We start from the raw sequence: 13,677 nt of genomic DNA on the forward strand, positions 1-13,677 counted from the left end.
CATCTGCTTTCTCTCCAGCTTCCAGAGACTACTGTTTGGGGGTCTCTTCTGTTCTTCCTGTCCTTGTATATTTATATCTTTAAATATCTCTTTGTTGTGGATTTATGGGCTTCCAGAGGCAGTGCTCTCTATGCGTCTTAACCTGAAAGTCTCCTCCATATATATATATATATTTTTTTTTTGGAGATGGAGTTTCTTTTTTTGTTGCCCAGGCTGGAGTAATAATGGCTAGGCTGAAGTCTCGCTCACTGCAACCTCTGCCCCAGGTTTAGGCTGCATTCTCCCGCCTCAGCCTCCCCATAGACTATAAGTGCCTCGCCACCGTCAGCTAATTTTTGTATTTTAGTAGAGACGGGTTTCTCCATGTTGGCCAGGCTGGTCTTGAACTCCTGACCTCAAGTGATCCATCTGCCACGGCCTCCCAAAGTGCTGAGATTACAGGCGTGAGCCACTGCACCTGGCCGAGCCTGTGTCTCTTGAGTTGCTTTTAGGTTAGCATTAGATAACCCCAATTGCCAACCCCTATTCTGTCACTAACCACCTGTCACTCACTATCCATCACAGCGTTGCTGTGAGGAATTAAATAAGCTAATATCTGAAACATACTCAGGGCTTTGTTCAATAGCATAAAGATCTATTGGATGCATATTATGTGCCAGGCACTCTGTGGTTTGTAAGAAAACATAAAAGAGAGCTGTTATCTTGCATAGTTGGGAGCTGACAACGGATGGTCGGCCATGCCAACTCCTGTGGTTGGGAGAATCATATGCAAGAAATGTGGTTGCTGGCTGGGCGCGGTGGCTCACGCTTGTAATCCCAACACTTTGGGAGGCCGAGGCGTGGTGGATCACCTGAGCTCAGGAGTTCGAGACCAGCCTGGTCAACATGGTGAAACCCTGTCCCTACTAAAAATACAAACATTAGCCGTGCGTGGTGGCGGGCGCCTGTAATCCCAGCTACTGGGGAGGCTGAAGCAGGAGAATCGCTTGAACCTGGGAGGCGGCGGTTGCAGTGAGCAAAGAACGTGCCACTGCACTCCAGTCTGAGTGACAGAGCGAGACTCTGTCTCAAAAAAACACAACAAGAAAACCACCAATGTGGAAGAGTTTCAAGTGCTCTTCATGTGCCAGGTAGAAAGCGTAAATATTACATTGCGTTGCGTTATTTATTCCATAAATATCTGTTGAGGACCCATTGTGGTGTGGCATCATGTTCCGTTCTTGGCTGTGGATGTTTAAGTAAACGCATGGGTCCCTCCAGGTCCCCAGAGCGCAGCCTGAAGGACCTCGGAGCCGCGGCGGAACCAACCCCTGCGGAACCTTTCTTCCCGCTCCAGATGCCCCGGGAGCCCCGGCAGGAGATGCGTCAGGGACCACGCTGCGCCGCGCCGCCGCAGTTGGGCCTCGGTCGCCACAGTAACGCGCGCGGGCGGGTGTCGGACCATGAGCGTCCGGGTCGCGCGGACCGCGTGGGCCCGGGGCTTGGGCGCCAGCGGCCGCCGCGGCGTCTCGAGCTTCCCGGTGCCTCCGCCGGGCGCCCAGGGTGTAGCGGAGCTGCTGCGAGATGCGACCGGGGCGGAGGAGGAGGCGCCCTCGGCGGCGACGGAGCGGCGAATGCCGGGCCAGTGCTCCGTGCTGCTCTTCCCTGGCCAGGGCAGCCAGGTGGTGGGCATGGGCCGCGGTCTGCTCGGCTACCCGCGCGTCCGCGAACTCTACGCCGCCGCCCGCCGAGTGCTGGGCTACGACCTGCTGGAGCTGAGCCTGCATGGGCCGCAGGAGACCCTGGACCGCACCGTGCACTGCCAGCCCGCGATCTTCGTGGCATCGCTGGCCGCTGTCGAAAAACTACATCACCTGCAGCCCTCGGTGAGGCCCGAGGCCCCGTGGCAGGAGGGGGAAGGTGAGCTCTGCCTGAGCTCTCATCACCAGGCTGGTCCGCCCAGGGGCTTCCGCCTGCCATTCCGGGGGGCTCCCACGTCTCACTTACTCGATCGAGGTGTTTTTGTTTGTTTGTTTGTTTGTTTTTGAGGCGGAGTCTGGCTCTGTCGCCCAGGCTGGAGTACAGTGGCGCGATCTCGGCTCACTGCAAGCTCCGCCTCCCGGGTTCACGCCATTCTCCTGCCTCAGCCTTCAGAGTAGCTGGGACTACAGGCGCCCGCCACCACGCCCGGCTAATTTTTTGTATTTTTAGTAGAGACTGGGTTTCACTATCTTAGCCAGGATGGTCTCGATCTCCTGACCTCGTGATCTACCCGCCTCGGCCTCCCAAAGTGCTGAGATTACAGGCGTGAGCCACCGCGCCCGGCCTCGATCTAGTTTTATAGAGTTCCCATGTATGCCAAGCAATGTTTTAGGCGCCCTGAGCAAAACAACGATCCCTGCCCTGGGGGACCTTACATCTTAGTGGAGACAGATAGTAAACAGTACATGAGGAGGGGCCCGGTGGCTCATGCCTGTAATCCCAGCACTTTGGGAGGCCGAGGCGGGCGGATCACCTTAGGTCGAGAGTTCGAGACCAGCCTGACCAACATGGGGAAATCCTGTCCCTACTAAAAATACAAAATTAGGCGGGCATAGTGGTGCGTGCCTGTAATCCCAGCTACTCGGGAGGCTGAGGAAGACAAATCACTTGAACCTGGGAGGCAGAGGTTGCGGTGAGCCCAGATCTTGCCATTGCACTGCAGCCTGGGCAACAAGAGCGAAACTCCGTCTCAAAAATTAAATAATAAAAAAAAGAAAACAGTAAATGCAATAACTAGGTAAATTGGATGCTCTGTTAAAATGATAAGTGTTACAGAAAGAAGTAGAGAGCAGGTAAAGGGGATGTGGGAGTGGAGGGCGGTTTGTGGTTTTAAATGATCCTAAATCATTGAATGAATTACTAAATGATTTTTAAAGGATTAAATTTCTTTCTTTTTTTTTTTTCTTTTTGAGATGCAGTTTTGCTCTATTACCCAGGCTGGAGTGCAGTGGCACAAACTTGGCTTACTGCAGACCACTGCCTCCTGAGCCCAAGTGATAATCATACCTCAGCCTCCCGAGTAACTGAGATTACAGGTGTGGGCCACCACGCCCAGCTAATTTTGTATTTTTAGTAGAACCAGTGTTTCTCCGTGTTGCCCAGGCTGGTCTCAAACTCTTGACCTCAAGTGATCCACCCACCTCAGCCTTCCAAACTATTGGGATTACAGGCGGGAGCCACCGCACCAGCCTAAACGGCATGCTTTTTTTTTTTTTCTTTTGAGACGGAGTTTTGCTCTTGTTGCCTAGGCTGGAGTGCAGTGGCTCGATCTGGGCTCACTGCAAACTCCACCTCCCAGGTTCACCCACCTCGGCCTCCCAAAGTGGTAGGATTACAGGCATGAGCCACTGCACTGGCCTAAATGAAGGAACACTGAGATTAGTTGAGAATGTCACTTCATTCGAAGGTGGTGGATTGATTGTTATTAATATTTAATAAGACGGTGAATGTTAAGCTAGCACTTGAGATCCTTTACCCTATTTCACCTTCACAACCACCTTATGAGGTTAATACTGTTATTTGATGGTTGAGGAATGCAGACTCAGGGATATTAGAAGAATTAGTTACGTGTTCCTGTTGAATCATCATCATCATATTCATTCACTGCTTACCCTAGGCTGGGTCTGTGCTAAGCACTGTATAAACATATTCACATAATTCTCTCAGCAGCCCTTTGGGGTAGGTCCTGTTCTTCCTCATTTCACAGATGAGATAAAAAGCTCAGAGGGATTAGGAACTCTCCCGAGCTAAGAAACCTAGTCTCTGACTCAAAGTCATGCTCTTGGCCGGGTGAGGTGGTTCACGCCTATAATCCAGCACTTCAGGAGGCTGAGGCGGGTGGATCACGAGGTCAGGAGTTCGAGACCAGCCTGGCCAATATGGTGAAACCCTGTCTCTACTAAAAATACAAAAATTAGCCGGGCGTGGTGGCAGGTGCCTATAATCCCAGCTACTCATGAGGCTAAGGCAGGAGAATTCCTTGAACCTGGGAGGTGAAGGTTGCAGTAAGCCGGGATCGTACCATCGGACTCCAGCCTGGGCAACAAGAGCGAAACTCCGCCTCAAAAAAAAAAAAAAAAAAGTCATGCACTTAACTTGTACACAATGATATGGCCTGAGAGCCTGCTGCAGGGCCACGGCAAGGGAATCCAGAGCCCTGGGTTGGTGTCAGTGTGACCATGGACGCATGGATGGAGTTGACTGGACTATAACTAACCAGGAAAGCTCCTCCTAAATAAAGGGGCAGGACTCAATGGTTGTCAGCGTCACTTCTGTATGTCCTCTTCCAGCTGGTGCACAAAGTTCGTAGAGCCTGGCTTACTGAGATGCTGAACACCCTGCCATCTCTCAGGTGCAGAGTCCTGGAACTGGACTCCCCGGGAGAATGAGGCCTCACGTTCTGCGTCTGTTCCCACAGGTGATTGAGAACTGTGTTGCTGCTGCTGGATTCAGCGTGGGAGAATTTGCAGCCCTCGTGTTTGCCGGAGCCATGGAATTTGCTGAAGGTACAGGAAGGAGTTTGGTTTTATGCCAGGCTGTGGTCTTGGGCTCATTAGGGATAAGGGACACTGCCAAAAATGATACTGGACCCACTCAGGTGATGGGAAGGGAGCCATGGACGGGTGACATTGGCGCATGAGGACAGGATTTTGCTGTGATTCCTTTTCAAGGCTGAAGGATTCGTTAGGGATTTCCCTTATTTTTATAATCTCACAAAATCTGCTTGCTGAACTGTCTCACCCACTATCCTGCGCACTTATACCCGCAGCACCTGCCACGGATAGTGCGTGCTCAGTAGATGTTCATTGAATTAAAGAGTAAATAAATACTGGATCTGGAGCCATATCAGTTTTACTTCTTAAGATTTTTGCTGGCCAGGAACCATGGCTCATGTCTGTAATCCCAGTGCTTTGGGAGGCCAAGGCAGGAGGATCACTTGAGGCGTTCCAGACCATCTTGGGCCACATAGTGAGACCCTCATCTCTGCCCCCAACAAAAAACAAAAATTACGTTGGGTGCGGTGGTTCACACCTGTAATGCCAGCACTTTGGGAGGCAGAGGCAGATAGATGTTTGAGCCTAGGAGTTTTAGACCATTGTGGGCAACATGGTGAAAACTTCATCTCTACTGAAAATACAAAAATTGGCTGGGTGTGGTGGCTCACGCCTGTAATCCCAGTACTTTGGGAGGCTGAGGCGGGTGAATCACGAGGTCAGGAGATCGAGACCATCCTGGCTAACATGGTGAAACCCCGTCTCTACTAAAAACACGACAAAAATTAGCCAGGCATGGTGGTGTGCACCTGTAGTCCCAGCTCGAGTACTTGGGAGGATCACCTGAACCCAGGAGGTCAAAGCTGCAGTGAGCTATGATCATGCCACTGCACTCCAGCCTAGGTGGCAGAGTGACACCCTGTCAAAAAAAAAAAAAAAAGTTAGCTGGGCTTGGTGGCATGCACCTGTAATTCCAGCTACTCAGGAGCCTGAGGTAAGAAGATCACTTGAGCCCCTGAGTCTGAGGCTACAGTGAGCTGTGATTGTGTCACTGCACTGCAGCATGGGTGGCAGAGCAAGACCCTGTCTAAAACAAACCAATAAGAATCTAGTGTAGAAACACGAGAGGTTATTGGGACTGGAGAGGGAGAAATGGAGAGTGCCTACATAGTGGACATGGAGTGTTTGAAACTAGAGACAGTTGGTGGTTACACAACATTATGAATACCCCAAATACCACTGAATTATACAAATTAAAGTGGTTAATTATATTTTCTGTGAATTTCACTGTAGTGCTTTTTTTTTTCAAAGCATTATAGCATTATTAAGGAAAGTTTCATAATTTCACATTTTATGAAATAATTTTATTACATGTATCATTTTATGTGTACATAATGTGCAGAATTAGGCCTGGTGTGGTGGCCCACTCCTATCATCCCAGCCCAGCACTTTGGGAGGCCAAGGCGGGCGGGTCACCTAAGGCAGGAGTTGGAGACCAGCCTGACCAACATGGTGAAACCCCATCTCTACTAAAAATTCAAAAATCATTTGGGTGTGTTGGTGGCGGGCACCTGTAATGTTAGCTACTTGGGAGGCTGAGGCACCAGAATCGCTTGAACCCAGAAGGCAGAGGTGGCAGTGAGCCGAGATTGTGTCACTGCCCTCCAGCTTGGGTGACAGAATGAGACTCTGTGTCAAAAAAAAAAAAAGTGTGGAATTATAGCATATTTACAATTTTGTGTTTTCTTTTTCTTTTCTTTTTTTCTTTTTTTTTTTTTTTTGAGACCACATCTTGCTCTGTCACCCCAGCTACAGTGCAGTGGTGCAGTCATAGTTCACTGCAGCCTTAGCCTCTTGGCCTCAGGTGATCCTCCCGCCTCAGTCTCCAGACTAACTGGGGACTACAGGCTCACACCATCATGCCCAGCTAATTTTAAAATTTTTTGTAGAAATGGGGTCTCGCTGTGTTGCCAGGGCTGGTCTGGAACTCCTGACTCAAGTGCTCCTCCAGCTTCAGCCTCTTACAGTGCTGGGATTTCTTACAGGTGTGAGCCACTGTGCCTGGCCTAATTTTTTCCCTTGACATTTTACTTAGTTATTGAATGTCTCTGTGGGAGGACTTCTACGTGCTCTCCCCCGTTTTCTTGTATGTTTTCTTCTACTTCTTTTTTTTTTTTTTTTGAGACGGAGTCTCGCTCTGTAGCCCGGGCTGGAGTGCAGTGGCCGGATCTCAGCTCACTGCAAGCTCCGCCTCCCGGGTTTACGCCATTCTCCTGCCTCAGCCTCCCGAGTAGCTGGGACTACAGGCGCCCGCCACCTCGCCCGGCTAGTTTTTTTTTTGTATTTTTTAGTAGAGATGGGGTTTCACAGTGTTCGCCAGGATGGTCTCAATCTCCTGACCTCGTGATCCGCCCATCTCGGCCTCCCAAAGTGCTGGGATTACAGGCTTGAGCCAGTTTTCTTCTACTTCTTGTCATAGGCTCTTGTTCATTTGTTTTTTTAAGAGACAGGGTTTTGCTCTGTCTTCCAGCTTGAGTGCAATGATGCAGTCATAGCTCACTGCAGCCTCTAACTCCTAGTCTCAAGCCTTAGCCTCCAAGTACCTGATGTCATAGGCTCTTTATGTATTTGTCCTACAGTTCTTGTGTAAGGGAGCTAAAAGTCCAGTACATAGAAGTGCTAAGTGAATGAAGATCTGTCAGGATTTGCTCCTTAGGCCTCTCTGTTGACCTCTGAAATGCTGTGCAGGTCCCTTAATCTCTTTTTGGTCTGCTCATCTCTTCTGTCTGCCCAGGAAGCAGGACCAGGGTGTTGAGGGTCTGGTAGTTTCAGGCCATTCTTGTGTGTGGCTTTGTAGGGTTTTTGATACAGGGTCTCACTCCGTCACCCAGGCTGGAATACAGTGGCATGAACACAGCTCACTGTAGCCTCGACTTCCTGGGCCCCAGCAAAGCTCCCACCTCAGCCTCCCAAGTAGCTGGGACCACAGGCACACACCACCACGCCCGGCTCATTTTTGTATTTTTGGTAGTGACAGGGTTTTACCAAGTTGTCCAGTCTGGTCTCGAACTCCTGAGTTCAAGTGATCTGCCTGCCTTGGCCTCCCAAAGTGCTGGAACTACAGGTGCGAGCCACGGCGACCAGCCCTCAGGCCACTGTTACTATCAGTGGCACTGCCTGCCTGGGCACAGCCTGCCCTCTCTCCACGCTCTTGAGCCACACTGAATCAGGAGTTGTAGGTTTTCGTTCATCTGCCTTGGCTGTGTCAGGTTCTCTAGCTCTAAGCAGGGACAGTAACACTTGACTTAGGACAATTATATTACTGAAATTCATGTAGTACAGGGGCCCATGTCTTTGATGGTTCTTTTTTGTTGTTCTTGTTTTGAGACAGGGTCTTGCTGTGTCACCCAGGCTGGTGTGCAGTGGAGCAATCATAGCTTACTACAGCTGCAGCCTCAACCTGCCAGGCACAAGTGATCCTCCCGTCTCAGCCTCCCAAGCATCTGGGACTACAGGCATGCACCACTATGCCTGACTAATTTTTATTATTTTTTTGTAGGGACAGGGTCTCCCTGTGTTGCCAAGGCTGGTTTCGAACTCCTTGGGCTCAAGCAATCCTCCTGCCTCAGCCTTCCAAAGTGCTGGGATTACAGGCGTGAACCACCACGCCTGGCTTGATCTCTCTTGATAAACTAACTAATAATCATTCCCGGCTTTCACAACAGCCCAGGCAGATTAGATACTATTATCCTTATTTCATTAACTAAAAATTTGAACCTCAAGGAGGTTGTGACTTGGCTAAGGCAATGTGGCTGCTTCCACCTGGTTCCTCTTTACCTTTCACCGGGGTTTCTCAATAGTGGCACTATTTTTTTTTTTTAAGTGGTGCTGTTGGGCCAGGTCATTTGTTTTGTGGAGGGTAAGGGGAGCTGTCCTGTGCAGTGCAGCACGTTGAGCAGCATCCCTGGCCTCTACCCACTAGATGTCAGTGGCACTCTCCCCTAGTCGGCACAACCAGAAAATGTCTCTGGACACTGCCCCCAGCCTGTTGAGCACCACTGTCCTACTCCAGACCAGCTTTATGGAGGAAGCTCCTTGGGTTAGTTTGCATAGTGCCAAGCACAGCAGCGTACTTTTGGTGGTGAGCGCCTGTGTAGTCGATGGAGCTATATAGAACTGTGGCCCTGTGGGCCGGCGGCAGACACCAGCGTCACTGTCTCTAGTGCAGAGTGGAGCTTGACCTTTGTTTTTCAGGCCTGGCCTTTTCTCCTTCATTCTGTGCCCTCATTTTTCCAAATGCACTTCTCTCTGAACAGGTTTGTATGCGGTGAAAATCCGAGCTGAGGCCATGCAGGAAGCTTCAGAAGCTGTCCCCAGTGGGATGCTGTCTGTCCTCGGCCAGCGTCAGTCCGAGTTCAACTTTGCCTGTTTGGAAGCCCGGGAACACTGCAAGTCTCTAGGCATGGAGAACCCTGTATGTGAAGTGTCCAACTACCTCTTTCCAGATTGCAGGGTGATTTCAGGACACCGAGAGGTGGGTGTTGATGGGAGCCGCCTTCATAAACCCCAGTCGAGTACACAGGGTTGGAACTGCTCCACACCCGTGAGGCCCAGCAGTGTGGCGGGTGCTCTGTCCAGCCTGCTCTTCAGGAAGTATTTTGGTGCCAGGGCAGTGAGGTGGACTGAGTGCTGCAAAGCGGGCAGGAGCAAGAATGCTGCCCTGCTCCACCATGTGTAGAATGGGGTCTGGAACCAACCAGCCAGCCCATGTAAAGGGGCAGGGCCAGGTGATCTCCAGGGCCTTCCCGTAGTACATTCTGGGCTTTTGAGGAGCCTCTGATCTGGTTGCTTCCTTAGAGAAAAGATATCTGTTTTCTTTTCTTTTTTTTTTTTTTGAGACAGAGTCTCTCTCTGTCGCCCAGGCTGGAGTGCAGTGGCGCGATCTCCACTCACTGCAAGCTCCACCTCCCGGGTTCACGCCAGTCTCCTGCCTCAGCCTCCAGGGTAGCTGGGACTACAGGCGCCTGTCACCGCGCCCGGCTAATTTTTGTATTTTTAGTAGAGACGGGGTTTCACCACGTTAGCCAGGATGGTCTCGATCTCCTGTCCTCGTGATCCGCCCGTCTCGGCCTCCCAAAGTGCTGGGATTACAGGCGTGAGCCACCGCGCCCGACCAAGAGATCTGTTTTCTGCTAGATCGCTCTGCCTGCCCTGCTTTTTTTAGGTGTCTGTTTTTGCACTGGAGTCCATTTCCTTTCCACCGTCTTTCCTTCCATTTGCTACTTCCCCAAACATTTATCAAGCGCTGGGGACGCACAGACTGATTAGCCAGGGTTCCTAGCGTCAAAGGAAGAACCCCTGTGAATGGATGACTCCAGGCTGAGGGGCGCAGTGAGGGTCTGGCTGACTACTGATGGGCCTAAGAGCAACCCCCGGAGGCAGCAGCTGGAGGATGGGCGTGCATTCACCAGCAGTGGGGCATCCTGAGCAGAGCGGCAGGAGCCCCCTACGGAAAGAGCAGTGGGTGCTGAGTGCCCGGCTCGGGGAATGCAGAGTGAGCGCAGATTGCAGCCCGTGTGAGGGGCTGCTGCCCAGACCAGGCATTTCTGTCTTACTTCGTGTCCCTCACAGCCCATCCTGTGCTATATGGAAGGAAGAGCTTCTTTTTTTTTTTGAGACAGGGTCTCACTTTGTTGCCTAGGCTGGAGTACAGTGGCACCATCATGGCTCACTGCAGCCTGGACCTCTTGGGCTCAAGTGATTCCCCCCACCTCAGTCTCCCAAGTAGCTGGGACTACAGACACAGGCCACCACACCCAGCTAAAGGAAGGGTTTCTTAATCACATTTTCCACACCAGAATGCTGAGGCAGAGAGAGGCGAGTGCTTGGGGATGGTAGCCTGAGCCCGTCTCACTCTGGAGTCTGTTTCCTCCACTTGACTGTGCTTGACTCCCCTTCCCCTTCGAGGGCTCACTGTATGCCAGGCGTTCCTGACTGCCTCCTCTGAAGTAGTGGAAGTTGGCGGGAGCCTCCTGTGACTGTTCTGAGGTGGTAGGCAAGTCAGGTACGGTGGCCCCAGGTCAGTCATGGAGCTCGTTATGCATTCCCTGTAGCAGCCGTGGAAGGAAGCCCAGAAGTGACTCAGGAAGGACCTCCCAGTCAGGGCAGGAGTCTCCCCAACAGGCTCCCAGACAGATGCACCCAGTCTAGGTGACAACTCCTAGGTTTGTCCTTTTGGTACTTTTTTTTTTTTTTTTTTGAGACAATGTCTTACTCTGTCATCCAGGCTACAGTACAGTGGCACGATCTTGGCTCACTGCAACCTCCACCTCCCAGGTTCAAGTGATTCTCCTGTAGCTGGGACTACAGGCGCACGCCACCATGCCCAGCTAATTTTTGTACTTTTAGTAGAGACGATTTCACCATATTGGCCAGGCTGGTCTTGAACTCCTGACCTCAGGTGATCTGCCCACCTCAGCCTTCCAAAGTGCTGGGATTATAGGCGTGAGCCACTGTGCCCAGCTGTCCTTTGGTATTCTTGGTAGTGCCACAGCAAAGAGCTCAGGTGAGGGCAGGGGTAACTCCTCAGTGGGGAAGCCCCTTTCCAACAACTGATGTGAAAAGGCTCCTGGGCCCTGCTCGCCCAACGCCTGGGCCAAGGACCGGCCATTGCAGAGGAGCCTGCTGGCCCCTGTGATGGTGACCTTGACCCCTGTGGCCCTAGCCTGGGACTTGAGAGGGCTCAACTGTTGAGCCAGAGTCCAGAGACCTTACACGGAAAGCACTTTGAGACCACAGATGCTCCAGGAAGTGCTACTGAGTAGCCATCCCCATACCTGCCAGTCACTCAGACAATCTAGGTGTGGAGGGAGGGGCTTGGGCTACAGAGTCCAGAAGGCCCAGACCAAAGAGGCTCCTGGTTCCTGCAATCCAGCCCTCAGTGGGATGAAGCCGGATGGAGGGTGATAGTGGAGGGGAAGCATGGGTGAGTCAGTACAAGCCAGGTTTTGCTGCAGTGACAAGTAGCCCACATTTCAGTGGTCACAGCAAACAAGCACAGGTCCCACTCCTGGTCTGTGCTCACCAGGCTGAGTTCTGCTGGGTGTCTTCAGCCCAGGACTCAGGCTATAGGAGCAGTCTCAAGGGAACACTGACAGACTAAAGTGGGTGGATGACTTGAGGCCAGGAGTTCAAGACCAGCCTGGCCAACATGGTGAAACTCCATCTCTACTAAAATTAGCCAGGCTTGGTGGTGCATGCTTAAGAGTCCCAGCTACTCGGGACGCTGAGGCAGGAGCATTGCTTGAACCTGTGAGTTCAAGCAGGTTCAGGTTGCAGTGAGCCAAGATCACACCTTTGCACTCCAGCCTGGGTGACAGAACAAGACTCCATCTCAAAAAATAATAATTAAAAAAAATAAAAGGCCGGGCGCGGTGGCTCAAGCCTGTAATCCCAGCACTTTGGGAGGCCGAGACAGGCGGATCACGAGGTCAAGAGATCAAGACCATCCTGGCTAACACGGTGAAACCCCGTCTCTGCTAAAAAATACAAAAAAATAGCCGGGCAAGGTGGCGGGCGCCTGTAGTCCCAGCTACTCGGGAGGCTGAGGCAGGAGAATGGCACGAACCCGGGAGGTGGAGCTTGCAGTGAGCTGAGATCCGGCCACTGCACTCCAGCCTGGGCAACAGAGTGAGACTCTGTCTCAAAAAAAATAAAAATTAAAAATTAAAAGAATATCTGCTATTTTAAAGACCTTTGCAAGTTCTGTTGCTTGCTAACTGTTGCAAGGGTTTGGAGCTATTGGCTCGCCCGAGTCCCCTTCTAAGCTCAGATGCCTCCAGGGGAGGTTTTTGGCATCAAGAGGAGAGCTCTTTTCTCCTCCAGAGAAACCCCAGATGAAGGTGACAATATCCCAGACCCTGCTTTGTGAAATGGGGCTTGAATTTTAGTTCTGAATTTTTATTTTGAAGATGATGGAATAAAAAGCAAACAGACTGGTCAAAAATTATGAAAGGAGTGATAGAATTCTGAGAACTAACACTTCTTAGATAGTGCTTTTTCCTTTACCAGACACTGTTGCGTGCCATGTAGGGTTTGCTCTTCCTGGCAGTGTTGTGAAGTAGATGGAATTGTGCTTATTTGAGGGATGAGACAGAAGAGATTCCAGGATGTTAAGTGAATTGCCTGGGGATGGTGCTGGGACACACAGGTCATATGTCCACATCTAACAGCTGTGGGTCTCTTTGTGGTCACCCTCCCAGTTTGGCCGTGTGAATGGTCAGATCCCTAAAGGCGGATTTCTGGGACATTGCCCGGCTGAAACTTCCTTCCTTCCCCAGGCTCTACAGTTTCTCCAGAAGAATTCCTCTAAGTTTCATTTCAGACGCGCCAGGATGTTACCGGTTAGTGGTGCATTCCACACCCGCCTCATGGAGCCAGCTGTGGAGCCCCTGACGCAAGTTTTAAAGGCAATTGACATTAAGAAGCCTCTGGTTTCTGTCTACTCCAATGTCCATGGGCATAGATACATGCATCCCAGCCACATCCAGAAGCTGCTGGCTCAGCAGGTGGTCTCCCCGGTGAAGTGGGAGCAGACGATGCATGCCATATATGAAAGGAAAAAGGGCAGAGAGTTCCCCCAAACTTTTGAAGTAGGCCCCGGCAGGCAGCTGGGAGCCATCCTGAAGAGCTGTAACATGCAGGCCTGGAAGTCCTACAGCGCCGTGAATGTGCTGCAGACCCTCGAACCTGTGGACCTGGACCCTGAGGAGCCCCCGAGATGACTGCAGGGGGCTCAAATGGGATAACGCCCTCTGCCCTCCTGAGGAGAGGCTGTAGGCTGCGCCTGCCACACCCTCCCTTCCTAATGGCTCCTCCTCTGAGGAGTGAAAGGGATTTATTTGCAACGTGCTTTGAAGGCCACATAAAAAGCCCTAAAAATGAGTATTTCTTTACATGACCCAGTCCATTTCTCCCCCTTGGAAAAACGTTTGGATGTTGGGAAGGATGATGCCATGGGGCTGGTGTGTGGGGAAGCTGGAAGCCTGGCCCCGCCTCTGCCAGCCCTGCACCATGGGCGGGTGTGCCCTCTCAGTGGGAAGGGGCGTACTGGCTGCTGCAGGCTGCACTGGTCTGTGGATGCTGGGGACATGCTGGTGTAGCC

At 51.6% G+C, this 13,677-nt stretch overlaps 1 protein-coding gene across 1 annotated transcript; it reads left to right on the forward strand.

Annotated features, from left to right (window-relative positions):
• The first annotated feature begins 1,385 nt into the window (after nt 1-1,385).
• On the forward strand, nt 1,386-13,457 carry MCAT (malonyl-CoA-acyl carrier protein transacylase). Its single transcript, XM_003905660.4, has 4 exons — nt 1,386-1,865; nt 4,439-4,526; nt 8,831-9,048; nt 12,854-13,457. The coding sequence occupies exons 1-4, from the start codon at nt 1,443-1,445 to the stop codon at nt 13,295-13,297; spliced, it is 1,173 nt and encodes a 390-aa protein (XP_003905709.1). The 5' UTR covers nt 1,386-1,442; the 3' UTR covers nt 13,298-13,457.
• The last annotated feature ends 220 nt before the right edge of the window (nt 13,458-13,677 follow it).

The sequence above is a fragment of the Papio anubis genome, chromosome 16 (genome assembly GCF_008728515.1).
Source record: "Papio anubis isolate 15944 chromosome 16, Panubis1.0, whole genome shotgun sequence".
NCBI classification, from domain to species: domain Eukaryota; kingdom Metazoa; phylum Chordata; class Mammalia; order Primates; family Cercopithecidae; genus Papio; species Papio anubis.